General features: G+C 34.8%; 1 protein-coding gene and 1 pseudogene across 1 annotated transcript; both read right to left on the bottom strand.

Annotated features, from left to right (window-relative positions):
* Positions 1–874: 874 nt before the first annotated feature.
* UTS2B (urotensin 2B) lies at positions 875–18566 on the bottom strand. The gene is given in 6 exon segments (XM_059388021.1): positions 875–900; positions 10404–10497; positions 11766–11803; positions 13458–13556; positions 18463–18505; positions 18507–18566. Coding segments are annotated over 6 exon segments (360 nt in total).
* Positions 18567–20371: 1805 nt separating this feature from the next.
* Positions 20372–21179, bottom strand: LOC132010509 (large ribosomal subunit protein eL8-like; annotated as a pseudogene).
* Positions 21180–26569: the final 5390 nt, after the last annotated feature.

Here is a 26569-nt window from a genome sequence, read left to right as displayed (position 1 = left end):
CTAGCCCTTAATATTCTTTCAAGTTACTTTGGCGATGTTTCTGTGCTATCACAGTTAACAGACAAGATTGAAGTTGAACTCCCAGCCTTGAGTTGATTAAATAAGCTTGTGCAGATGAAAGCACGAGCAGTTTGATGCACAGATGTGAAAAAGAAGAAAAAAAAAAAAAGAATCAAGAGAAAGCCAATGAGTTTTTGCTTTGTTTTATTTTTTACCACAATGAGTGTCATCTCTTCCAAACATGCTGTGTCTCAAATAGTTCATGATGCTGTGGAGGCAAAGAAGAGAATTAAGAAATGAAAAGGCAAATTGCTTTGTAAGAAAGTTTTCTTAATATCTATCTCTGAGACATCTAATATTACTTTCTCTCAGAGTCCAATAAACCATATATTACTGCCTGCTAGTAATATATTCATTTGGTTGTAGTAGTTTCAGTGACAGTTGTCCAAATGAACAGAAAAGAAATAATAGCTAGCAAAATCATAAGAAAGAGAAAGGACAATGATGCATATTTTTCCATAAATTGAGACAATATAATTTATTTTAATTTCCAAGATGCTTTTTAAAATACTTTGTTCATTCAATAACATAGTTATCACCAGACAAAATCAGATGTAGAGGATGAATCTATAGACAGCATACAATAATAGATACAACACTGTCAACTTGAGCGCTACAAGGCCATTTGATAGCCCATGCCAGGCAAAAGTGCAACTGATTTGTCATTGTTCACACCTTAAACCTCAAGTATATAACAGGCAGAATAAATGCCACTGTTTCTTTATGCTTAAAATAGCTATAACCCTTAAGCAGTAGGGAATGGTTGTATCTCTTTTTTTCTAGTGTTCTCTTTTTGTATCCAGAGGAAAAAACTTCAGACACAGTATTTCCAAAAGCATGCTAAAAAAGAAAGCAAAATACATTCTTTATTAGGAGGATATTTGATGAAACATTACATTTGAATAAAATAGGTTATGTGTGCCTCAGCATGAGAGAGTTTTGTAAAAGGAACATTCAATACAGTTGTTATCAGCCTCATGGGAATCTATAAATTGATAAATATTAAATAAAACCTGAAAATTCACCTTCTCCATCACACTAGCCACATTTAGATTACTCATTAGTAATTTGTAGCCAGTGACTACCATAATGAGCCCTGCATTACAGAGTAGTCACCTCATCACAGAAAGTTCTATTGGATAGTACTCTTCTACATGATAATGTGTGTAATACAGTTCAGATAATGCATGTAATACAGTTGTCCTATTAGATACAACCCTCTGTTTTATATCTGGGGTAACTGAAATCCCAAAAAGAAAGTCACATGAGTAAAAACTGTGATAAATATGTTTCAACTTACTGGGGGAGGAAAAGTAGGGAGAGAGTTTAACGTTCACTTTGCAGGTCATTTGTTATTTAAGTAATTTAATTGTCACATTCAGTCTTCACATTCTGATCATAGAAATGATGCTTCAGAAAAATCAAACCAATTCTAACATTATTTTAATCTTCAAATGCAGGACTGAGTCATTTTAAATCTTCTGTAGGTTATTCCCAATCGCCTGACTTAAAGTAACTTCATAGACTCATTATAAATTTCTTTAATTTCCTTCAGTCTAAGTGGTTTATAAAATTAAGACCTCAGGGAGACAGGTTTTTGATTTACTATTGATGAAAAAGACTTAAAAAAAAAAAAAGATACTCATTGAAATCCTCTTTGAAATAAACGGTAAAAGTCTGTCTGCTGGCCAGGTTTCCCTCCCTCTCTATTCACTCTGTAAACTGTAACCCTCAAGCTCATCACCACCTACACATCCAGTGTTGTGACAGCACTCAGAGTCTACTTTTCATTTCTACAAGAGCCACAGCTTCCTTTAAATGAAACCATATTCAAATCCTATGAAAGGAGTTTATTTTCAGACATTAAACTGAGGAGCCTGGCCCATTAATCCAATCTTCTTTTTATAGTGTGCTTTGGAAAGTTACCATCACTACCTTTTCTGGCCCTTCAGATATCATTGAGTATCTGTCAGGAAAATAGAAATGCACACGTATCCAAAAATTACTCATGAGTGGCTCGATTAAGTATGCAATGGAATATAGTTTGGGAAGCTTTCTGGAACTGGATGAAAGGAAGTGTCATGAATGATATCCCCAGTAGAGCTTAATTCTTCAATGCTTATCTATTCTATATTTAGTCTGTTTGAAGGAAACTTCTTGCTAGCATTCTGGTGTCATTTGACGTCTCTCCGGTTCACTCTTGTAACCCTGTTTTCAGCAGGATGCTATGTGTTAGACAGCTATATGTTTATTTTTCACCTCCCATCCCCAGGTTTCTTCAAATGAGCTGCTTCTATCCTACATCAGCTTATGAATCCAAAAAACTAAAGTCCTTAGGAGTACAACTAAGTAAATAGACCAGAGTGAGAGCTAAGGAGACTTTTTTTTCTTCCTTTTTAAAAAATTTAATAAATTTGACATTATATTTCATAAATTTAAGGTATACAGGTATACAGTGTGTTACTTTGATAAATTTATGTTTTGTAATATGATTGCCATTGAAGTAGTCTATGTCAGATTACATCATTAGAGTACAATATTATTGTCCCCTTTCATTGCATTGTGCATTAGATTTCTGTAACTTATTTACTGTATATTACAAGTTTGTATACTTTAACTCCATCAATCTTATCCAAGCCCCTTGCCTCCATGATCTACTGATTACCACCATTTTACTCCATTTTTTCATGCGTTTCACCTTTTTAGATCCACGTATACGTGATATCATACGGTTCTTGTCTTTCTCTGTCTGACTTATCTTGCTTACCATAATGGGCTCAGATGTCATCTGTGTCGTTGCAGAAGACAGGATATCCTCCTTTCTCATGGCTGAAAAAAAAAAATATATATATATATAAATTTTATCCATTCATCCATTGATCCACCTGGAAGTGGAATTGCTGGATCATATGGTACATATATTTTTACTTTTTTGAGGAACTCTCATATTGTTTTCCATAGCAGTTGGATGAATTTACATTCCTATCAACAGTGTATAAGAGCTCCCTTTTACCATGTTCTCAACTTCACTCAGTGTCTCTTGTCTTCTTGACGATAGCCATACTAACAGGTGTGAGATGACATTTCACTGTGGTTCTGATTTGCATTTCCTGCTGATTAGTGATGTTGAACATCTTTTATGTGCTTTTTTGGGTATTTTGATATCCTTTTTAGAAAAAAAAATCTAGTTCTGTCCATTTTTCAATTAGATGCTTTTAGGGGTTTCCTGTTGTTATTAAGTTATATTTTTTATTAAGTTGTATTCTTTATATTTTTTGGATATTAACCTCTTATCCAATATACAATTTGACAAAATTTTCTTCCATTTCTTCCATATTTGCAAGAAAATAAAATTTCCTTCCATTCTATAATTTGTCATTTCATTGCATTGTTTCTTTTGTTGTGCAGGGACTTTTGAGTTTGATGTGGTCCCATTTGTTAATTTTTCCTTTTGTTGCTTGTGTTTTTGGTGTCATGTGCAAAAAGTCATTACTGAGACCAATATTTATAAGCCTCTGATCTATATTTTCTTCTAGGAGTTTTATGTTATCAAGTCTATGTTGAAGTCTTTTATCCATTTCAAGTGAATTTTTGTGAGTGATGTGATATAAGGGTCCAATTTCATTGTTCTGCATGTTTTTCCCAGCATTATTTGTTGAAGGACTATCCTTCCCCCCAGAGGTGTTCATGGCTCCCTTGTTGAATATTAGTTGACTGTACATACCGAGATTTAATTCTGGGCTTTCTGTTCTGTTTCATTGGTCTATATGTATATTTTTGTGTCAGTACCACATAGTTTTTATTACTATGGCTTTACAGTGTAATTTGAAATCAGGTTTTGTTCTTTTATGCTCAGAATATTTTTTGGCTATTTGGTGTCTTTTATGGTTCCACATAAACTTTAGATTCTTTCTTCTATTTCTGCGAAGAATGCCTTTGATATTTTGGTGAGGATTGCATTGAGCCTGTAGAGGGCTAAGGGGAATATGGCCATTTTAACAATATTTATTATTCCAGTCCATGAGCACAGATTTCTTCCCATTTGTTTGTGTCTTCTTCGATTTCTTTCAGCACAGTTTTATAGTTGTCATTGTGCAGATCCTTCACTCCCTTGATTAAATTTTTTCCTAAGTAAATGGGCAGAGGACCTGAGTAAACATTTCTCCAAAGAAGTAATACAAATGGCCAACAGATATATGAAGAGATGTTCAACATCACTAATAATCCAAAAAATGCAAATCAAAACCACAATGAGATATCACCTCATACCTGTCAGAATGGCTGTTATCAAAATAAATAAATAAATAACAACTGTTGGCAAAGATGTGGAGAAAAAGGAATATTTGTACACTATAGGTGGGAATGCAAAATGGTGTAGCCAGTACTGAAAAAGTATGGATGTTCCTCAAAAATTAAAAATAGAACTACAATATGGTACAATTCTACTTCTGAGTATTTAACTGAAGAAAATGGAAGCAGTAATTTGAAAAGGTACATGCATTCCTATGTTGACTGTAGCCTTATTTACAATAGCAAAGATATAGAAACAACCTGTGTCCATCAATAGATGAATAAATAAAGAAGATTGATTATACACACACACAATGGAATATCTATTAAAAATTAAATTTTGCCATTCATGACAACATGGATGGACCTAAACGGTATTATGCCAAATAAAATAAGTTAGACAAAGACCATATGATTTTACTTATATGTAGACTCTAAAAAATAAAACAAATGAATAAATAAAAGAAAACAAAAACTGACTTTTAGATGCAGAGAATAATCTGGCAGTTGTTAGAGGGGAGGGAGTGAAATAGAGGAAGGGAGTTAAAATGTACAAACTTCCAGTTATAAAATAAGTAAGACATGGGGATACAGTGTACAAAATAAGGAATGTAGTTAAAAATATTTAAACACTTTATATGGTAACAGATGGTAGGTAGATTTATTTTGGTGACCACTTCCTAATGTTGTATTATAATGCTGCATACATGAAATTAAAATAATATTGTATATCAACTCTAATTCAATAACATTTTATTAACTAGGTATTTTATTATTTTTGATGCTATTGTGATTGGGATTTTTTTTCCCAATGCTTCATCATTAGCATAAGGGGATGCCACTGATTTCTGTAAGCTGATTCTTTAATCTGCCACTTCATTGAAATCATTAATTAATTTCAACAAGTTTTTGATTGACTTTTTAGGATTTTATATACATACGATCATACCATCAGCAATTAGTGACAGTTTTACTTCTTCCTTCCTGATTTGGATGCCTTTTATTTCTTTGTCTTTTCTAATTGCTCTAGCTGGGACTTCCAGTACTATACCTAATAGAAGTAGTGAGAGTGGGTAACCTTGTCTTGTTCTCAAACTCAGAGAAATCCCTTTCTATTTTTCTTCATTGAATATGATATTAGCTGTGGGTTGGTTATATATGGCCTTTACTAAGTTCAGCATGTTCCTTCAATACCCAATATTGTTAAGGGTTTTTATCATGAAAAGATGTTGTATTTTATCACATTAGACAGCACCATTCTTAGTGAATTTGGCAGGTGTCTATCAATTATATATTAAACGATTAAAGCAAATTATAATATTCCCGGTAAGTATAATTTACTTTAGCATTAGCTGGATCTCTGTGTCCATTTTACCTTCACACAAGGGAATTCATAGTAGAACAACTTCTAGTTACACAATAGAACAACACTTTAACTATAAGGTGGGTTGTTTCTGTGACTTAACCTGGGCATCTACTTCATGTTTATCACCACAAATATTTATTTTATTCCTACTACATACAAATATATTTTAATATATCCTTGCTTAAAAACAAAGAAGATTCTTTGATCAGACTTCAAAGTGCTCTAGCTAATATTCTAATTTTTTATACCCTTTAGAACAAGATTTCTCAAAAGTGGTGTCTATTGTCAGTGGTACCAGAGAAATGATAAAAATATTGCTTTATCATATTCTCTTTAGCCAAAGTCCACAAAACAATTCTTGTCAAAGCTGTTAATTATCTTTTATTGCTGTTCAGAAGGAAAGTTGAAGTCATCAACTAATGGGCCTATTATAGCTTTAAATACACTTACACTACTTCCTAGAAACTGTGAAGTCTTCTTTATTGGTCACTTTCTTCCTTGGTAGCCACTCTATTAAGCCTCCTTTGCTGATTCTCTCTTCTGCCCAACCTCTAACCTTGGAATCACCTGAGCTGTCTTCTCTTTTTTTTTTTTTTAAGATTTTATTTATTCATTTGACAGAGAGAAATCACAAGTAGATGGAGAGGCAGGCAGAGAGAGAGAGAGAGAGGGAAGCAGGCTCCCTGCTGAGCAGAGAGCCCGATGCGGGACTCGATCCCAGGACCCTGAGATCATGACCTGAGCCGAAGGCAGCAGCCCAACCCACTGAGCCACCCAGGCGCCCCTGTCTTCTCTTTTATACCTAGAGTCATTTCTTAGATGGTTTGATCACAATAACAAGCAATATTGATATGCTGATAACTGTCAAATTTATATCTCCAATATGAGCTGCTTCCTTAAACTTCAAATTAATATATTCAATGGTCTACTCAGATCACTAAAGAAGTCCCCCCTTATCTGTGGGAGACATGTTTCAAGACCCCCAGTGGATGTCTGAAACTGCAGATAGTATTGCAGTTTCTATACTGCAGAATGCTATAAATACTATGTTTTTTGCTAAGCATATATACTACAATAAAGTTCAGTTTATAAACTGGGCACAATGAGATTAATAACAATAGCTAATAACTAATAACTAGAACAATTATAACAATACACTGCAATAAAAGTTATGTGAAATTGGCCTCTTTCTCTCAAAATATCTTATACTCTAGTCGCCCTTCTTCTGATGATGATGTAGATAATACAATGCCTACATGATGACATGAAGTGAGGTGAATGACACAGGCTCTATGACATAATATCAGGCTACTACTGACCAAAATGCTGCTGACATATCAGAGGAGGATTGTTTGCTTCTGAACCATGGCTGAGCACAGGTAACTGAAACTACAAAACATGCATGAGGAGGCTACTATACTGTCGAGATACTGTTATGCATGGTAATGACAAGCTCAAGATGTCTGTGGTAGAAATATGATTCTCCAAATAACCCTTGTGCTTTTTTTTTTTTTTTTACATTTTCCAGGTGCTTTCCTGACCCTGTTCAGTTAAATTAAGATCATGTGCCTAATTTTAGCAGTTAAGAGTGTGTTTACCTCCATCTCTCTCCCGTTCTACCTCGGGAACACATAGAGTAGATACAGAGTAAAGGAAAATGACCAACATATGCGAGGCTTCATGTAATCAAAACATAAATCTTAAAGTAGCTTCATTACTGAAATCATAAGGTTAGTTTGCTAATGGAGTTTGCCTAATTTATCCCCAAATACAATTTGACAACAAATACAGTGGGAATAAAGAGAGTCCAGAAAACAAAATCTCAAAATGTTGAAAGAACTAACTTCTTCTAAGTCCCAAACACTATGAGATTTTAAAACACTCTAAGTGATAGAGCCTCTGTAAATAGCAGTTGGAATAAAGAACTCAGGACAAAAATCAGACTGGTAATGTAGTCTTTAAGGTATATTCCAGATACTTTGAAGGCAACTGCTACTAAATTGGGGGTGAGAACGCAGAATAATTAAAATTGATTTTTTTAAAAAGTGTGTGCATGGAGCAAGTACATGAGAAGCTTTCTAATTTTTGAAGGAACATCAATGTCAAAGAAACCATAGATCCTAAAATAAAAATATCTTCAACACGTAAAGACAAAATAATCCTTGTACCTCCAACTTTGCAAAAGTAGGACGAGACCTGAGAAAACTGTGCCATCTGGAGAAAGGAATAATCCCCGAGTGGCACATAAAATGGGTCCAGAGATAAAAACGAAAAAGCAAAAATTTCAAACAGTGCAGCCAGTGGAAACATCACAATAGGCAAATGACTCCTCTTAGATAATACAGGCTCCAGTCAAGACACCTTTTTCCAACCCCAGGGTAGGAGACCTTTATAATATTTGCCCAGTGGGATTTCAGAATTGCTGGAGGATAGCATTCTGTGTGTCTCTTGGTTTCCTTTATGAAAGGGATTATCAGTTCTCATTATCCTGTCCTGGTTCTGCCAGTTTTTGGATTTGTCTTTTCAGCCAGCAGGTCTGTGAATGAAGAAGAAGAAGCCACACTGTAGCTGATGAAGGCTGGTACGTATCTCCTCCTGGAGAGCCTGTTCACTGACTTCTGGGTTCAGTCACTGAAAGAGATCTGGGATTGTCTCTAAAGGGAAGGCATTGAGTATAGTCTATGTGGTTAAGGGGAGATCAAAGGATTGACCGCGTGTGGTACAGGCAGAGCTTTCCAAGTATTATACGTACTTCCTAAAATGTCTCAGCCTGTCTTGCCAATATTTTGGTGGCAGTCCACATGACTAATTCTAGCCAACAGACTTCAGGAGAACTGATACCTGTCACTGAACTGAGTTCTGAACTCAGGGAATTTAGAGCTGGGATGTATCCTCTATCCCTTTCCTGTGTCTTGGAAATATTAGGGGCAGTCAAGCTATAACAACCTTCTAGATGATATAGCCAGAAAATAGAACTGGGCTGTGCAACATGCATTGGACTTTATTATAAAATAAGCCTCTGAGATTTGGATTAAAACTGATACCACAAGATAACCTAAACTATGCTAATTGTGGGAAGGCCTAATAAATGTCTATCCCAGTGCTTCTATACCACCAAACGTTCTCCTCTTCCAGCGATCTCTGACTCAATAAATAGAAATTACCCTCTTTTCCTAGTTGATTAAAAAAAAACTTTGAAATCACTTTTGATGTCTTCCTTTAAAAAAACAAACAAACATGCAATTCTACAACAAATTTTGTTGATTTTTTTGTTCAACTTATATCCAGAATCAAACCCCTTCTTACCAATTCACTACTGCCACCCTAATCCAAGCTACTACCACTTACCATCTGAATGACTAAATTTTCCTCATTAATGGTTTCTCTGCTTCTACCTTTGCCCATCTTTTGCAGTGTATTCTCCACGAAGCATCAGAGTGGCTCCGTTAAATCTTATCTCATATTTCTATTTTGCTACAAGTTTCCAATGATATTCCATATGATACTCAATAAAAGCTAAAGTCCTTAAAAATCCTGAAGTTTCTCTCCTTTACATCTTCAATTCATCTTCTACTACACTTTCCTTTGAGTCACTTAGCAGTTGGGTTATTTTTGGCATGTAATTTCACCTCTCTGAGATATAATTTCCTCATCTATAAAATAAGCATAGTAATAGTTATCCTTTGGTGTTTATGATGAAAATAAAATAATAATTATAGTATTGATCAAAACCATAAAAAACAAGTTAGGCTTACTTAGTACTTACTATATACCAGGCGTTATTCTAAATGTCTTTCCTATATTTACCTATCAAATCTTCCCGACAATCTCATAAAGATAATTATTATTATAATTTGCAATTTGGGGGAAAGAAAATGAGGCACAAGATGTTTTATAATTGCTCAAGTTCAAACAGGTAGGAAATGTCAATGCTGATTTGAACCCAGGCAGTTTATCTCTAGAGCCTGTGTATTTAACCACAATATTTTGACATATTAAAGTACAAAATGTCTTGAATATGTTAAGTGTTTAAATAATACCAGTGCATCCTCTTCCCACTTACTAGCATTGTGAAATAGGTTTTTGTACAAGTTAAAGACAAATCTGGAAGGAGGGGAGAAATGTAGATAAATAAAAGGAGTCTTAGGAAGGCTCACATCACTATATGAATGGAGAAATATATACAAAGTTTTTTCAAATATAACTAATTCAGCAAGAAACAAGAATTTCCCAAGAAATGTTATGAAAAAACAAGAAGGATATAAAAGACAAATCTTTCTAAAATTAAATGTTATGATTCAAAACTTGAACCAAGTGTTAGAGCAATGAAGGTTCACCTTACTTCAATAAAGATCTTCTAAAATTTGAATTGACTTAAAACTTGATTGCTTCTATTTATGATTCTCCCAACTCCAGTCTTTAACCAGAATAACAAGGGTAGGTTACAATTTTTAGCAATAAGGGCCTATTTTACATATGACCTTACTATCCACTTCTGTAAACATGACAGAGCTCAGATATATTCACAAAGGAACATATTCATTGGCATCTTTTTAAAAAATATGAACCTCAATCTTAATAATCACCATAGGATTAAGAAATGACAAGTCACTCTTTTCCCTTTTAGTAATAATTGTGAAAGTAATCTATCAGATGCCAATTTTAGAACTTTGAAATTAAAATTTACCTTGCTTGCTTGGAGGGGAAGAAGATGGACCATCTATAGCATAGGATATCTCAACATCTTTTGCCTCCGTAAACTGCTCTTTTAGCTTTTCCAACTGTTAAAAATCAAATATAAAAATTATAAATATTTAATGAGAATGATGCTGCTTTCTATTGAAAAAGAGGAATAATTAGAAAAAGAAAGGAAAAATCATGGAAAAAAAATGGAAGAAGGCAGTAAGAAAGGAGGGAAAAAAGGAATGGAAAAGGAGAAAAATAATAAAGAAAATAAACAAAAAGAATTAAATAGAAAATCCAAGGAAACTTGTAGTTAGAGACTGGTTTGGAAAGGTACATGACTCAACAGGAGATAGGAAAAAACAGGTTTATAGTGAAGGAAGTCAACTCCAGGTGTTAATTAATGGGGAGCTTATAAACACAGCCTGTGTTGCTGGACTGGATTTTATGTCACCCATAATGAGCATTCCTTTTCAAGGAGTTTCAAAGAGTTATGTAAATGTTTGAATTTCCTGAAATATTTCTCCTTTCCAGAAGGAAAGGGGAGGTATTTTGAGGCCTTAGGACTTTTACCTGGTATTCAACCCATGTTAATTTTTAGCAAGCTCTCTGATTGCCCATGCTCTGAAGACCTAACTCTACCAAAATAGAGTTCAGCCTGGCTACTGAAGGTGTCCATGTCCAGCCTGCTCAAAATGATGGAGTACAATTCTCTCTCCCAAACAGCCACACAGTTTTTACAATAATGAATTTGCATGCATGTATGCGGACAAGTTTTGAAATCATCTAATCTGGTGATTTTCGAATTTTCTTCCCAACCTGTCAAGCAGTGGAGAAATAAGGCTGCTAAGGGGCTCCCAATCAGAAGGGCTAAGAGCAGGTCAGGAAGGTGACACTTCAGGCCTGCAACCAGGTGATTTAAGCAGAAGAGCTCCACCTTCATGTGCTTCACTTACTAGCACCACATCCGATTTATTTGGGAAAAAGTATTTTCACTTTTTAAAATAATAACTATGTTATTAAAAATCACCAATCTCAGTATAGCCTCCCATTTTACAGATAAGATTTAAATCCAGAGAATTTTAATTTATCCATGTCTTATAGTTAGGTAATTGAAGAGCTGGGATGCATTTCGTCTCAAGATCTCTTCAGCTATAGTTTCATTTTGGTTTTCTTTTCTTTTCTTTTTTTTTTTTTTAGCTTAAGTGTAATTTGACTATTTTTTCCCTAGTGAATTACTTCACTTTTTCTCTAGCAGGAATAAAAAAATTTAACAGTATAGCACTAATAATTTTTCAAAACTGTACCCAAAAAAATGCCTTATAATTATTATTAAAATTGAAATGTAAGTATTGCACATTCTCACCTGCTTAAGTTCTTCCAATTTGCTAGCCAGTTGTCTATCTGCAAGATACATTTTTCATATGAAAAATTTCATTGCAAGTAATATTTTATTCACTTCAGGACACGCATTAGGATCTTATCTGGAAGGCAAAGTCTTTTTTCATATGATTTAAGACCACCCATCATTCCTAATATAAAACCCAAATACTTTCTCAATGTCTATAACATTGACTTGTAACCAGTTATGTAATGAGAAAATATCTGATTTCTAGTAATAAACATAAAGCTTTCTAAAAAAGACCATAGTTCTAACATGTGCTATTATTTAGAAATAAACTATTTTACTGATATGAGGAAATCTTAGAAAACAATTTTAAGCAAAAAGAGCAGGACACAAGCATCTATGTAATTCAACTGATAAACACCTAAAATATGAATAATAACTCCCCCCGTTAAAATTTGAGTATAAGTTTTTCTCTTGTATAATTTCATTCAATTTTTCAAAGAGAATATCTTACTTCTAATTTTAAAACCTTGTATTTTAAAAATATTTATTAAAATATTGTTGTAGTCAGCACATTGTCCCATGAATAGACATTTTCTTTAGAAGACCAGATGTTTTCTGAGAGTATACCACATTGACATATTGTCACATTTTCTCTCAGGCTAGACTTACCAAGTTTCTGACAGTATTTGTCATTTCTTGGAGAACATTCTGATACATAAATTAGATTCTTCTGTTCTTTAAAGAAAGAAAAAATCTCAGTTGGTGTAGACTAAACTTCCCAATGGTCTCTACTTTAACCATTTCTCACACTGGGAGAATTTGATTGCAAAATATGCTAACTTAACTGCTATGAGACTTCTGTTAATTTGTGAAATTTCTAATGGAAACCTATGAATGGATGTGAAGCATTTAGCTAAAATATATATATATATATATATATATATATATATATATATATCTGTGTATGTGTGTGTATGTGTGTATATATATATATATATACATATATATATATATCTGTGTAGTGTGTGTGTGTGTGTGTGTGTATAAACTATACCAATAAGAAGTTGCATAGATATGAAAATATGAGTAAAGATCACTATGGTGTAACTACATGGTTACCGATACCACTAGGACCTTCTAATTGAAGAAAATAGGATTTTAATATTTGTTAATAATGCCATTGCTTTTACATGAATATGAAATAATAAAAACACTTAAGCCATCAGTGCAGCATAAAAGGGAGTAGTTATTATTTTATTTAATATAAATAAATATTTAGAAAGAACAGATTAGAAGACAGAATAAATTATTTTTGTATGATTTTTTTATTTTTATTTTTTATAAACATATAATATATTTTTTATCCCCAGGGGTACAGGTCTGTGAATTGTGAGGTTTACACATTTCACATAACTCACCATAGCACATACCCCCCCGCAATGTCCATAACTCCACCCCCTTCTCCCAACCCCAGTCCCCCCAGCAGCCCTCAGTTTGTTTTGTGAGATTAAGAGTCACTTATGGTTTGTCTCCCTCCCAATCCCATCTTGTTTCATTGATTCTTCTCCTACCCACTTAACCCTCCATGCTGCTTCTCCACTTCCTCATATCAGGGAGATCATATGATAGTTGCCTTTCTCCAATTGACTTATTTTGCTAAGCATGATACCCTCTAGTTCTAGTAGACAGAATAAATTCTTGACTCACCAATGTTGGAAGGTCTTTGGAAATCAAAATGTTTATTTAGTAGAGCCAGCAGTAGTTCCTCATGATTTGTATCTTCCTTATCTGGAAATAGTTCATTTCCTGTAATAATCACCTTAATGTAATAAAACTCCTCTTTTCTATCTGTATCACTGGAAGTATTTCTAATTAAATACATTTTACTGGTAACTATCAATGCATATAGTCATCATTAAAAGGCATGTGGAGAAAGGTGTGTAATCAAAAAAAACAGGCTGTTAAAAAAAAATCAATGAATGAATTGGAGCACTCAAAGACAGACTGTGAGAGAGGGAGAAGGAAAGACAGAGAGTATGTCTGAAAGGTGAAATCCTAAAATTTACCTGCCTTCATTCCTAGGTAGTAGAATTACAGGTAAATTTCTTATTTTTTACCTGCATTATTGAAATTTTCTACTCTTGTATTTAATATGAAAAACATAAAAGGTATGTTTTTAAAGAAAAAATCTATATATTTTTTTAATTTTAAGATTTTTATGAGTTATACACATTAAAATATGAGCCATTTTGTGTTCTGGAGATTGCATTTAAATTATCTAAGGAACCCTGTGGATGAGGTTGCATGATGTCTATTTTCTCCCAATTGACATCTTTCTATCTTTGTCAGTTTCCCTCCCATTCTATTCACTGACCAGATGCCCAACTCTTTCAGCACCTTAAAAACAGAAATATCACCCAATTTTTTGTAAATATTTATTTTATTAAATATTTTTAATCAGGACAATAACCTTTACTCAAGTTATAAAACATGTAGACCCAATAAGATAGCTATGAACAAATAACACAATTGAAATAATAACTAGTGTATTACAAATAAAATAAACTTTTGTGAGGTGGCCTAAAAAATCAAACCTTTATCATAGAACTTCTTTGGATCATTTTTCTCTACTTCTTATTTCCTCAGACAAGCTGACAGTGTGAGCAGAAGCTAGATTTGTAAGTTTGAAGTTTAGAAGCGAGAGTATTGTGGTTTTAGCTACAGAAATGGCTCATGACTTGACTATATTATTCCATAAAACCATCTGCCTTTTCTGTGTCTAGAAAATGTTTATTGATGAACTCAAAGGACTGAGAGGCTAATGAAGGAAATCAAAAAGCCTTGGTGAGGAAGCAAATGGATGACTTGGGGCAAGTGACAGCATTGTTTCCACACTGACCAAACATAGTTCATTGGTGCTCAGCTCTTCAATTTTCTTTACATCATAAACATAGAAATTATCTGTGACATTGTGGGTTTTTTCTATTGATTAATTAAAACACTAATAAAATACCAATGGAAATTTTGCTTACTATTAATTAAATGAAGACCCTCAGAGAGAGTTTAGTTTAAGACGTGGCCATGCAATACAATAATTGTTACTACAGTTGTTTATGAAAACGTTAAATAATAAACTTTAAAATGTTTCTGTTTGAAAAAGACATAAGGTACATTTTATAGCCAGATGATAATGGTTACTTGTGTCAGAGAACTGTGATAAGAGCAACTGTTTCATTGCCTTAACTAGAGAAAGTATAAGACAAGAAGGAAGTAAGGAGGAAAAGTAGAGCTGAAGATTTTATATGCTTAATTCACAATCCACTTCTGCATATTTAAGTGGAACATTTTTCACAAAAGAAAATTAACCTATTTGTCTTTCTTTACCACTTTTGCTTGCGGTAACTACACTTGCATAAGTGTCCTCAAAAAGTCTTGTCACTACCTGTTAAGGCAACCACTGTTTACAGGACTCTCTGAAGAAAAAAGTTTTCTCAAAAATTTTTTAAAATAGGGGCGCCTGGGTGACTCAGTGGGTTAAAAGCCTCTGCCTTCGGCTCAGGTCATGATCCCAGGGTCCTGGGATCGAGCCCCACATTGGGCTCTCTGCTCCGTGGGGAGCCTGCTTCCTCCTTTCTCTCTCTGCCGGCCTCTCTGCCTACTTGTGATCTCTGTCAAGTAAATAAATAAAATCTTTAAAAAAAATTTTTTTTAATATTTTTTATTCTTAAAGTTAAGAAAGTATTGTCTAAGATATATAATAGGAAATGAACCTTTTTTATTCTTGTTTTCTGTAACCATCCCTCAGAATAAGATACTGCTTAAAATATAACAACTAATGAGGAGTTGTACTGGTCACACAAGCATGCCCAAGATGACCTTGAGAAAAACATGTACTAGCAGCAGGCCTCTGGTGGAGGGGATGATAAATGTCCTTGAAGCCGAGCAGCCGGGGATGCCTGGCTCACCCAGAGTGGGACATCGCCTGCTTCATGGAAGCGGGGCAGCTGGGAATGCCAGGCCCACTCAGGGTGGAATGGCTGCCTGCTTCCCTGTTTCCTGGTCTCCCCTGCCTCAGAGAAAGCCTGCTGTTAAGGCAATCCCTTTAAGTGCACTTGCTCAACTACAATTCCCTGCTGCTGGACCCCACACACCTTACTCCTCTTCTTGTCTACCTCATTTACCTCTAAGACTTGGGACCAACTTGTGACTCACATTCCTTCTTGTTTACCTACTAGACGTATGGCTATTGTATAGCCTTATTTTCTTCTCCTTTGTTCCTATCTTGTATCTAATAAATACAGGACTGAGAAGTTGTTCCCGTGACAGTCCTTTCAGCTGTGGTCCTCTGCTCCCCTCTCTCTTACTGCTGACTTTTTTGTGCCTCATTATTCTCCCGTTCACTGTTAGGAAATCAGCAGTTTTCATTTTTAGTTTTAAAACAGCTACAGTTTTAAAAGAAAAAAAAAACACATATTTTGACTATGTTTCTGTCTTTGAGCTACAGTTATTTTTAAAAAAATGAATTATAAAGGTTAATATTGATAAAGGAAATGTTTGAATAAAAACTCCCTGAGTGTAGATGCACCCTTAGCACAAAGGATGGCAAAGTTACCCAGACGTGACTGAGTAAATGCTTTTGCAAAGACACAGATAATATTGATTCATTACTACTTAAGATAGACTTAAAAGATTTTGTTGTCTCCTTGCTTTTTGTTCAAATTTGAAGCATTTTAGTGGAGACAGATGAGAAATTTTTACCAGAAAGAAACCTGAACCCCCCCCCCCCCATAATGATAATACCAAAAATTCATAAATTTTCCATAGTCTTCCGGGTCATGGTAGTCACTCTTCCATCTTTTGTGGTAGGTAGTTTGCTCATTGTCAGGTTTACCCATGGAGCCAGGCTTTTCTGTAACCCCCACCAAATTAAAGCTGGCAGACCGTGACATTTGTCTTGAATATTGTCTAACACAGAGCAAGAGATGATTAATCCCAACTTTGTTCTCTGTCAGTGGACAAATGCTTATTTGAAAAATGTGTCAAAAAACCACAATAAGTCAAATGTTTGGCTGCTTTGACAAATGTGGGCATGGAGAGAGGCATACTCTAATCACATACAATTTAGTTCAGAAAATAACCTTACTAGTAATTTCATCTTTTCCATTTACATACAAGGCAACAGATCCAAGGGAGTCCCAGAGAGAAACCTTTCCAATGCGCTGCCAGTGATAGAAGGACATCAATGTGTGGTATTCTGGGGTCAGAGGTGTTATGCAATTTTAATCTAGAAAAATGCTTTAGAGTTGGATTCTGCTGTATCCCACGTGCATATGAAATCAGAAGGTACATTTACCACTAACATCCTAATTTTGCAAAGTCCTCACGAATGGTCTCATTTTTCCACACGTTTGTGCTATGATAAGAACATTGAAAATTTCATTATTTCACAGGAAGAGCAATAGAGGCCTACCAAGTGTAATGATTTTGACCTGCCAAAGACAAACTGTGAGCCATGGATAAAATCTAGTCTTTTTGATTCCCAAGTTTCTGTTTATGTCTCTGGGACAATTTTTTTTTTCAATGGAAAAATCCCTATAAATAAATAACAAGGATTTATGCAATTTTAGTTTCTTTACCAAAAGAACTGCTTTTTCATTGACTTTTAAAACTGCATTTAAAGCAACATGGTCAAATACAATTGAATTCCTTCTGAAAGGGAGAGAAACTTGAGCCCCCTTCTCAGTCCAATATTATATAAACCAAATGTATAATGTTCTGACCCAGTAGGACAAAAGGCTCTTTCCAGCCCATCAAGAGGGTCAGTTAGATGACAGTAACCTCAAAATCCCAAGCTGGAAGGGAAAATAGAGAGCACTATTTTAAGTTACTATTTTTCAAACATAAAGAATTATGCAAAAGTTTCAATGAGGTTGTTTGCCTAATGAATCAACATTAAATTTAGCTTTACTGATTCTCAGATGAAGAGTTATTTCCACTACAAAATGCATTGAAAATTTTAAAGAAAGATCAGTATAAGTTACAATACTACAAAAGCAGGAACTTATTTTCTCCAACTTTACATGGTAAATATTTGTAGATGTCATAGATTACATTATTTCATTTAACATAAGTACCCTAAATATGTTAGAAATCTGATAAATACAGTCAATGCATAATGTAGGTGTTAGCATCATCCTCCTGAAAATACTGTGTAGATTTCCCCGTGCATTATTACTTCCAAATCTCTGCAAACACAAATTTCCACCTTAATGAGTTCTTCTCTGAGCCGTTCTTCTTTCACAAGTAACTTATTTATAGTCTTATTGGGTAAAACTATTATTTTTCTTTCCCCAAATGTATTTTTAAAATATGCACATGTTAGTTAATTGATTGTGTTAATATTTATACATTCACTACCTTTGGTCATAGAGTAGATGTAAGAAAAAGGTGCCCCATGATTAGAAAAAAAAATAATACAATGTAATCAAAATAAATTTAGTACGGTGGTGGTTACAATTAATTTACTTGAGCAGAACAACACCACAGATTACATTTAATTTAAAACAGTAGCTTTTGAAGGGATGTTTAATGATTACATCATAGTAATGCCTTACAGCATTATTTTAATAATGTCAGAAAAATTAAGACAATGCAAACAGGAAGATAGGGATTATTTACCCATCTATAGGATTTTAGATTCATCTGTACATACCTTGGGTAAGATATGGCTGTCCATGCACCAATTCCAAAAAAAATCATTACAGTTAACAAAGTTAGGAGTCCAAAGCAAAGAGTGGTTGAAAGGACCTTGTTCATGTTAAAAATCTTCTTCTGTGCTAGCAGAGAAACTGGACTATCCAAGTCAAGATAAATACTTCAGTGGCTCTGGAATGCTGCAGAGATCACTTTTAAAAGATGCCAAATGTGCTTCAACTACAAATGATGTGGACAAAGACAAAAACTTATAAAATGTAATGAATTCTGTCAACATGATTCACTACTTGGAGAAGTGACAGGTTTGCTACTCAGTCAATTACAGGAAGAACCCAATCAATACATCTCATACCTGCCCATTTCACTAAAAGCACGCATTCCTATGCATGTTCACGCACTCAGACCCATGCACAAGCACAGAGCAAAACCTGGCAATGTAGAACTTGTTGGTTACATTTTCGTAACAGTGAAATGGGAGCAATGCCTTTCACTTGACTAATTTAGAATCCCATGGAGGTCTTCCTAATAGCCCAGGTTATTTGCAACCACCGCTTCATTTTTAACCAACCAGATAGATTAGAGTTGGGAAGAGCTCAATCTGTAAATGAATCATAATGGGAACATTAATGTCTTACAACATTGAAGAAGGATGGTTTCATTTTGCTGCAACCAGCACTTCTAGAGATTAAAGCTAAATCTAATTAATTCAAAGTTGGCAAATGTCCCGTCAATTACACTCTTTAATACTTGCTTTAATTGTAACTGCTTTCTTTTTAAGTCAAAGTCTTTCAGTAGATCCACAATTCCAATTTTATGGCTCTGAAGATGTGCTAATGACCTCTGGCCTTGGCATTTACTTCTCTGTCAGAAGAACATTCCATGCATTCGCTCTAAAACTGACTCAGTTCCCCATGCATAAAGGGCAGCACGTGATAATGTGAAAGAAATGCGATTATCCAACTTTTCACGAACCCATTGCTTTAATAAATTCCCTGAATAAAGTCTCAACTACTTAGTTTGGTATTCAGGCTTGTTTTTCCTCCACAGGCTCATTGCCACTGCATGTTCTTCTGCACCAATCACAATAGGCTTTCAATTCCTGGACATGCCTTGCACTTCCTCACTTCAGAGTGTCCCTGACACATTCCCCAGTAATGTTTTTAGACTTTATATTTGGATATCAAGCTAAGTGAATGGAAAGAATAATTGCACCTCCTTAAGTGTGTTTTCTCCTGAGACTAAAAATTCAAGAACAGTGTCTTTGCAAGTTGATCCTTAAAGTTCATCCTACCACAGTATTTCAAAACATTCCATCATTCAAACATACCTCGAAACCATCATTACTTATTTAATAAGTTATTTGTATTAGGTTTTTAAACTCTACTATTTTTATAGTATGTCAATATGGAAAATAGCAAATGAGTATTACTTAGTAGACAAAGAATATACAACCATGATGAAAAATAGTATAATTGCAAATAATTAGTAAAGAAAAAAGTAAAAACAAAGTATAAAATTCACTGATAATAAATCTGATCAATTGTATATAAAATATGTGGATAATAAATCTAATAATCCAAAATGAAGGCATGGCAAAAAATAACAAATAAAATGCAAGTTAAATATGAGTCAATATTAAAAACATGTTCAGATCATGGCTCCCTAACTTAAAAAAAAAAGTTTTTAAATATAAAAAAAGATTGTTTGGATTTTTAAAAAATTTGATGTTAAATAGCAGCACAAGGAACCCAATTCCCATAGGGTTTGCTTCTTAAAAGAGGCAACTTAATTTAACTGCCTTCTGTGATAAGGTTGGGTACTGATGACTCATTTCCTTTTTTTTTTTTTAAGTGACTGAAAGAGAACTTTTTATTACTTTTCTGTAAAGAAAATTCAACAGCATCCACTCAGGCCAGTTTGGTGGGTAGTTCTTTAGCCTTTGTCTTCTCCAACTTGGCAATGTGAGCCACAGACTTTGGACACAGGACATTGCTCCTCTCTCCCCCCACCACCGTGATGGTGGATCTCATCATATCTGTCATTGTACTTGGTCCTGGTGGCTTCTACCAGCTTAGCCAGAGCTCCCCTGTCTTCTGAATTAACCTGTGAGAAGGCAACAGTGGTGCAGGTCTTCCCATGAACCAGATGCCCCAGCCTAGCCTTCCCCTTGGTAATGCGTAGGGAAGCCCACAGCTTAGGACACAGTGCAGGCAGGAAGACAACCAGTTCAATGGGATCCACATCATGTGTAATCACTACCAGCTGAGACTTCTTGTTTCCCACCAAGGTGGTGACAAGATTAACTCCAGCTTGAAGGGCAGGAGGCCTTTTAGTGGGGATATCCCGTTTGCCAGCAGCTTTCTTCTCAGCCCAGAACCACAATTTCTGCTTCTTCTTTTGCTTTGTCTCTGGTCTGTATATGTGGGCCAGTTTAGGCAGCTGAGTAGCTGTTGGTGATCCAAGGCCTGGGTGAACTGGTTAATCATGAGAGGCACTTTTAGACATTTATAGAAAATAACCCTTTGCCGTTGCAGCCGGATGTAGTAGGACTATTTGTCAAATGAGGTCTCTTTTGGGCAGGATGTTCTGTCTGATGCTAAAATTCTTGGGCCTTATCTCAGACAAGGGATTGACCATCTTCTTGGTCTCCTGCTTCTTTACAATAGCAGGGGCTTGAGCCAGCTTCTTCCTCTTAGTCTTCTGTCCTTTCAGCATCTCAGATGGCTGGAAGAGAGAGCTCTGATGATTCATTTCTAAACAAAATCTTATGTATGACTTTTGCTCCCCAAACATTTGCATCAGGAAATCTCATGTAACCTCCTGAATCTCCTGTCATATTTTATCTGATATTGAGGAAGTGATGAAAAATAACTTCCTTATCTGTGACCATTCTATCCACTTTGGGAAAAAAGCCTACAGAGATCTTTAACTAAATCATTCTCTCTTAATAATCAAAATACTTTACTAAACTCTGCTAAGTATATAATCTAATTTGTTGTTTAAATGAAAACAAACTTTCAAGATTGATTGTATTAAACAGATAAATGAAATTAGAATATTTGTTTCTGGAGTCATTAGTATACACAGTAATAGTACATAGCAAGGTTATTGTTGCCACTAATTGAGCAATCATCTAAGCCAGGCTCTGTTCTAAACATTTCACATATTTATTTTTTTAATTCTTACAGTAGTGCCTCAAAAATTATAAAGTTGTTTTGATTTTTCACCTTTTACAGCAAAGGAAGAAAGTAATGGAGCCAAAAGGAAACCTAGATCTACCTCAGAGTCATACCCTTATCCACGTTGTCTCTTGTCCACAACTGAGAAAACCTAGAAATGGAAAGTGATTGGTCATTCCAATCAGAGAGATCCCAAATTTTAAAGGAAATTTACAACATTTTGCTTCAAATTTTCTTTTTTTCCCTTTTTTTAAATTTATTTTCAGCATAACAATATTCATTATTTTTCACCACAACCAGTGCTCCATGTAATCCGTGCCCTCTATAATACCCACCACCTGGTACTCCAACCTCCCACCCCCCCCACCCCTTGAAAACCCTCAGATTGTTTTTCAGAGTCCATAATCTCTCGTGGTTCACCTCCCCTTGCAATTTCCCCCAACTCCCTTCTCCTCTCTAACTCCCCATGTCCTCCATGCTATTGGTGATGCTCCACGAATAATTTGCTTCAAATTTTCAAAAGCAATCCTCTTGATCACTTAGTCTGTATCTCAGTCATTACTTCTAAATAACATTTCTATTTTGTCAGTGAAGACACTGTCATTATATTACAATGTATAGATAACTCTAAGATTCATTTACATCTTAACTATTCTCATAATGAGTGACAGGAAAAGCACAGATAATCAGAGTCCATATGGTGACTCAAATACATTTGAATAATTACTTTCTGACTCTATTAAACAGTTGGGCTTTTTTTCCAGTGAGTAAAAAAATTAAACAATTTTATTTTGACCCTCCTCTGACCCCATTATTTCTTAGTAGAATTCCTAACATACAGTTAAATGAGTGAAAGAAAACAGCAGACAGAAGAAAGAAGGCAAAAGTAGAGGCTGTGATAAGTGTGTGCATTGATATTTTTTTTTCATTTTAAAGAGTTCAGAAAGACTTTATTTGTCAAAATAAAGTAGAGATGTCTATTCCAATAGCTTTATAACTTTTTAAATTGGATTATTTTTTTTTTGTTATTAGTTGTAAGAGTTCCTTATATTCTGGATGCCAGTCCCTTATTAAGCATAAAATTTGCAAATATATTTCCGCATTCTATAGGCTGTCTTTTCCCTTTCTTGATATGGCCTCTGAAGCACGGTTTTTATTTGGATAAACTGCAATTTGTTTATTTTCTTTTCTTTGTGTGTGTGTATTTTTAGTATATCTAAAAATCATTACCTAATTCAAAGTCATGAAGACTCACGACTGCATTTTCTTTTAGAGTTTTATGCTTTTAGCTTTAAAATGTAGGACTTTGACACATTTTGCACTAAATTTAATATATGGTGTGCCACATGGGTCCTACTTTATTCTTTTAAATGTGGGTATCTAATTGTCCCATCACCTTTCGTTGATATGTGGTTTTATTTCTGGACTCTCAATTTCTTTCCATTGATCAGTCTGTCTATCCTTATGTCACCATGTTACCTTTTTAAAAAAATATATTTTATTTTTAAGTAATCTCTATACCCAACTTGGGACTTGAACTTACAACCCTGAGATCAAGAGTTGTATGTTCTACTAACTAAGCTAGCTAGGTGCCCCTACCATATTATCTTGATTAATGTAGCTCTGTAGTAAGCCTTGAAATCAGGACATGTGAGACTTCCAACTTTGTCCTTTTTTCTGGATCTCTTTCATTTTCATATTAATTTTAGAATGAGCTTATCAATTTCTATACAAAGGGCAACTGGGATTTTGATAGGGATTACATTAAATTTTAGATCAATTTGGGAAATATTACAACCTTAAAAATATTAACTCTTCCAATCCATGAACATAGTCCTTCTGTTTATGTGTTTAATTTCTTTCAAAACTGTTTTATAGTTTTTAGTAAACAAGTAATATTGCCAACCCATGGAATTTGTTTATTTATTATTTGCTATAGAAATAAAACACTGAGATATTTTGTCACTTCTTTACTAAGGACCATGAGAAATAAAGACATCTCTGGCAGAATCCAGGGAAGAATAATAATCCTAATAACATATACGCCTAATATTGAACACCAGTAAGAGTTAACATACAGAAAGGGCTTTACACCAGTAGATGGGCAAGGCAACAGAAATTTCCAGGCATAGACATACTATAATATAGGAGTTTAGTGTGTTTTCACGTAGCACTTTTGATAATAGTTGAAAGCATAGAAGGTTTCTTAGTAAAAGTGAATAGAGGTTTAGATTCTGGTCAGAATGGAGGCTTAAAAATCAAGGTTTAAATATAAAGTTCTTCCCTTGCAACACATGATACAAAACAGAACATCTTTAAAAAATGTAACTGAAGTGAAAAAAACCACAGTCCATGGGAACAGAAAGAGAGGAAAATATAGATTGCTCTAGACAGTATAGACATTTTAACAATGTTTATTCTTCTGATCCATGAGCATGGAATGGTCTTCCATCTTTATGGGTCTTCTTCAGTTTCTTTCATGAGTGTTCTGTAGTTCCTAGAGTACAGATCCTTTACCTCTTTGGTTAGGTTTATTCCCAGGTATCTTATGGTTCTTGGTGCTATAGTAAACAGAATCGATTCTCTAATTTCTCTTTCTATATTTTCATTGTTAGTGGATAAGAAAGCAACTGATTTCTGTGCACTGGTTTTGTATCCTGCCACATTACTAAATCACTGTATGAGCTCTAGTAGTTTGGGGTGGAGTCTTTTGGGTTTTCCATTTTAAGTATCATGTCTTCTGTGAAGAGAGAGGGTTTGATTTCTTCTTTGCCAATTGGAATACGTTTTGCTTCTTTTTGTTGTCTGATTGCTATTACTAGGACTTCTAGTACTGTGTTGAACAACAGTGGTGAGAGTGGGCATCCTTGTCATGTTCCTGATCTCAAAGGGAAGGCTGTCAACTTTTCCACATTGAGGGTGATATTCGCTGTGGGTTTTTCATAAACAGATTTTATGAAGTTGAGGAATGTTCCCTCTAACCCTATACTTTGAATAGTTTTAATCAGGAATGGATGCTATCTATACTTTCAATGCCATCCTGATCAAAATTCCACCAGCATTTTTCAAAGAGCTAGAATAAACAATCCTAAAACTTGTATGGAACCAGAAGAGATGCAGAATTTCTAAGGAAATGATGAAAAAGCAAAACAAAACTGGGGGCATCATGTTGCCTGATTTCAAGCTTTACTACAAAGCTGTAATCACCAAGACTGCATGGTACTGGCACAAAAACAGATACAGACACCAGTGGAACAGAGTAGAAAGCCCAGATATAGACCTTCAGCTCTGTGGTCAAATAATCTTCGCCAAAGCAGGAATAAATATACAGTGGAAAAAAGACAGTCTCTCCAATAAATGGTGCTGGAAAAATTAGGCAGCTATGTGTAGAAGAATGAGACTCAACCATTCTCTTATACCATACACAAAGAGAAACTTGAAATGAATAAAAGACCTCAATGTGAGGCAGGCATCTATCAAAATCCTCGAGGAGAATATAAGCAGTAACCTCTTCGACATCAGTCATAGCAATTTCTTTCAAGTTACATCTCCAAAGGCAAAGGAAACAAAAGCAAAAACGAACTTTTGGGACTTCATCAAGATCAAAAGCTTCTGTACAGCAAAGGAAATAGTCAACAAAACAAAGAGGCAACCCACAGAATGGGAGAAGATATTCGCAAATGACACTACAGATGAAGGGCTGATACCTAAGATCTATAAAGAACTCCTCAAACTCAACACACAGGAAACAGAAAATCACGTCAAAAAAAATGGGCAGAAGACATGAACAGACACTTCTCCAAAGAAGACATACAAATGGCTAACAGACACATGCAAAAATGTTCATCATCATTAGCCACCAGGGAGATTCAAATCAAGAGATACCACCTTACACCAGTTTGAATGACCCAAATTAACAAGACAGTAAACAACAAGTGTTGGAGAGGTTGTGGAGAAAAGGAAACCCTCTTACACTATTGATGGGAATGCAACTCGGTGCAGCAACTTTGGAAAACAGTATAGAGATTCCTTAAGAAATTAAAAATAGAGCTACCCTATGACCCTGCAATTGTACTACTGGGTATTTACCCCAAAGATACAGATGTAGTGAAAAGAAGGGCCACCTGTACCCCAATGTTCATAGTAGCAGTGGCCACACTCGCCAAACTCTGGAAAGAGCCAAGATGCCCTTCGGTGGACGAATGGATAAAGAAGATATGGTCCATTTATGCAATGGAGTATTATGCCTCCATCAGAAAGGATGAATACCTAACTATTGTATCAACATGGATGGGACTGGAGGAGATTATGGTGATGAAATAAGTCAAACAGAGAGAGTCAATTATCATATGGTCTCTTATTTGTGGAGCATAAGAAATCACACAGAGGACATTGGGAGATGAAGAGGAGAAGTGAGTTGGAGAAAATTGGAGGGGGAGGCAAATGAGAGAGTGTGGACTCTGAGAAACAAACTGAGGGTTTTGGAGGGGAGGAGGGGGTAGAGTGAGGATGGTGGTGAGTATTATGGAGGACACATATTGCATGGAGCACTGGGTGTGGTGCATAAACAATGAATTCTGGAACACTGAAAAGAAATAAAATAAAATAAAATAAAATAAAATAAAATAAAATAAAATAAAATAAAAAGAAAAGAAAAAAAGAGAGAAAGAGAGAGAGGAAAAACTAGATTAAAAATCCAGGATATATTAGCACTGTCTGTGTTAAAAAAAAAAAGAAAAAAGAAAAAAGAAAAAAAAAGAAAAGAAAAAAAAAAAGATTCTCTAAGCCTACAGATGTTAAGCAGCAAGAAACAAGACTCTCAGAATTGCATTCAAAGGAAGAAACTGTCAAGAAAACGGCTTAGGTCTCAGTTTAATGGATAGATTCGCTGGCCATCAGCAAATGGCTCTAAACTCACCCTCTTCC

Source organism: Mustela nigripes, chromosome 2 (genome assembly GCF_022355385.1).
Source record: "Mustela nigripes isolate SB6536 chromosome 2, MUSNIG.SB6536, whole genome shotgun sequence".
Classification (NCBI taxonomy): Eukaryota; Metazoa; Chordata; class Mammalia; order Carnivora; family Mustelidae; genus Mustela; species Mustela nigripes.
The sequence above is the reverse complement of the archived record's forward strand: the minus strand, read 5'-3'. Positions and strand labels throughout refer to the sequence as shown.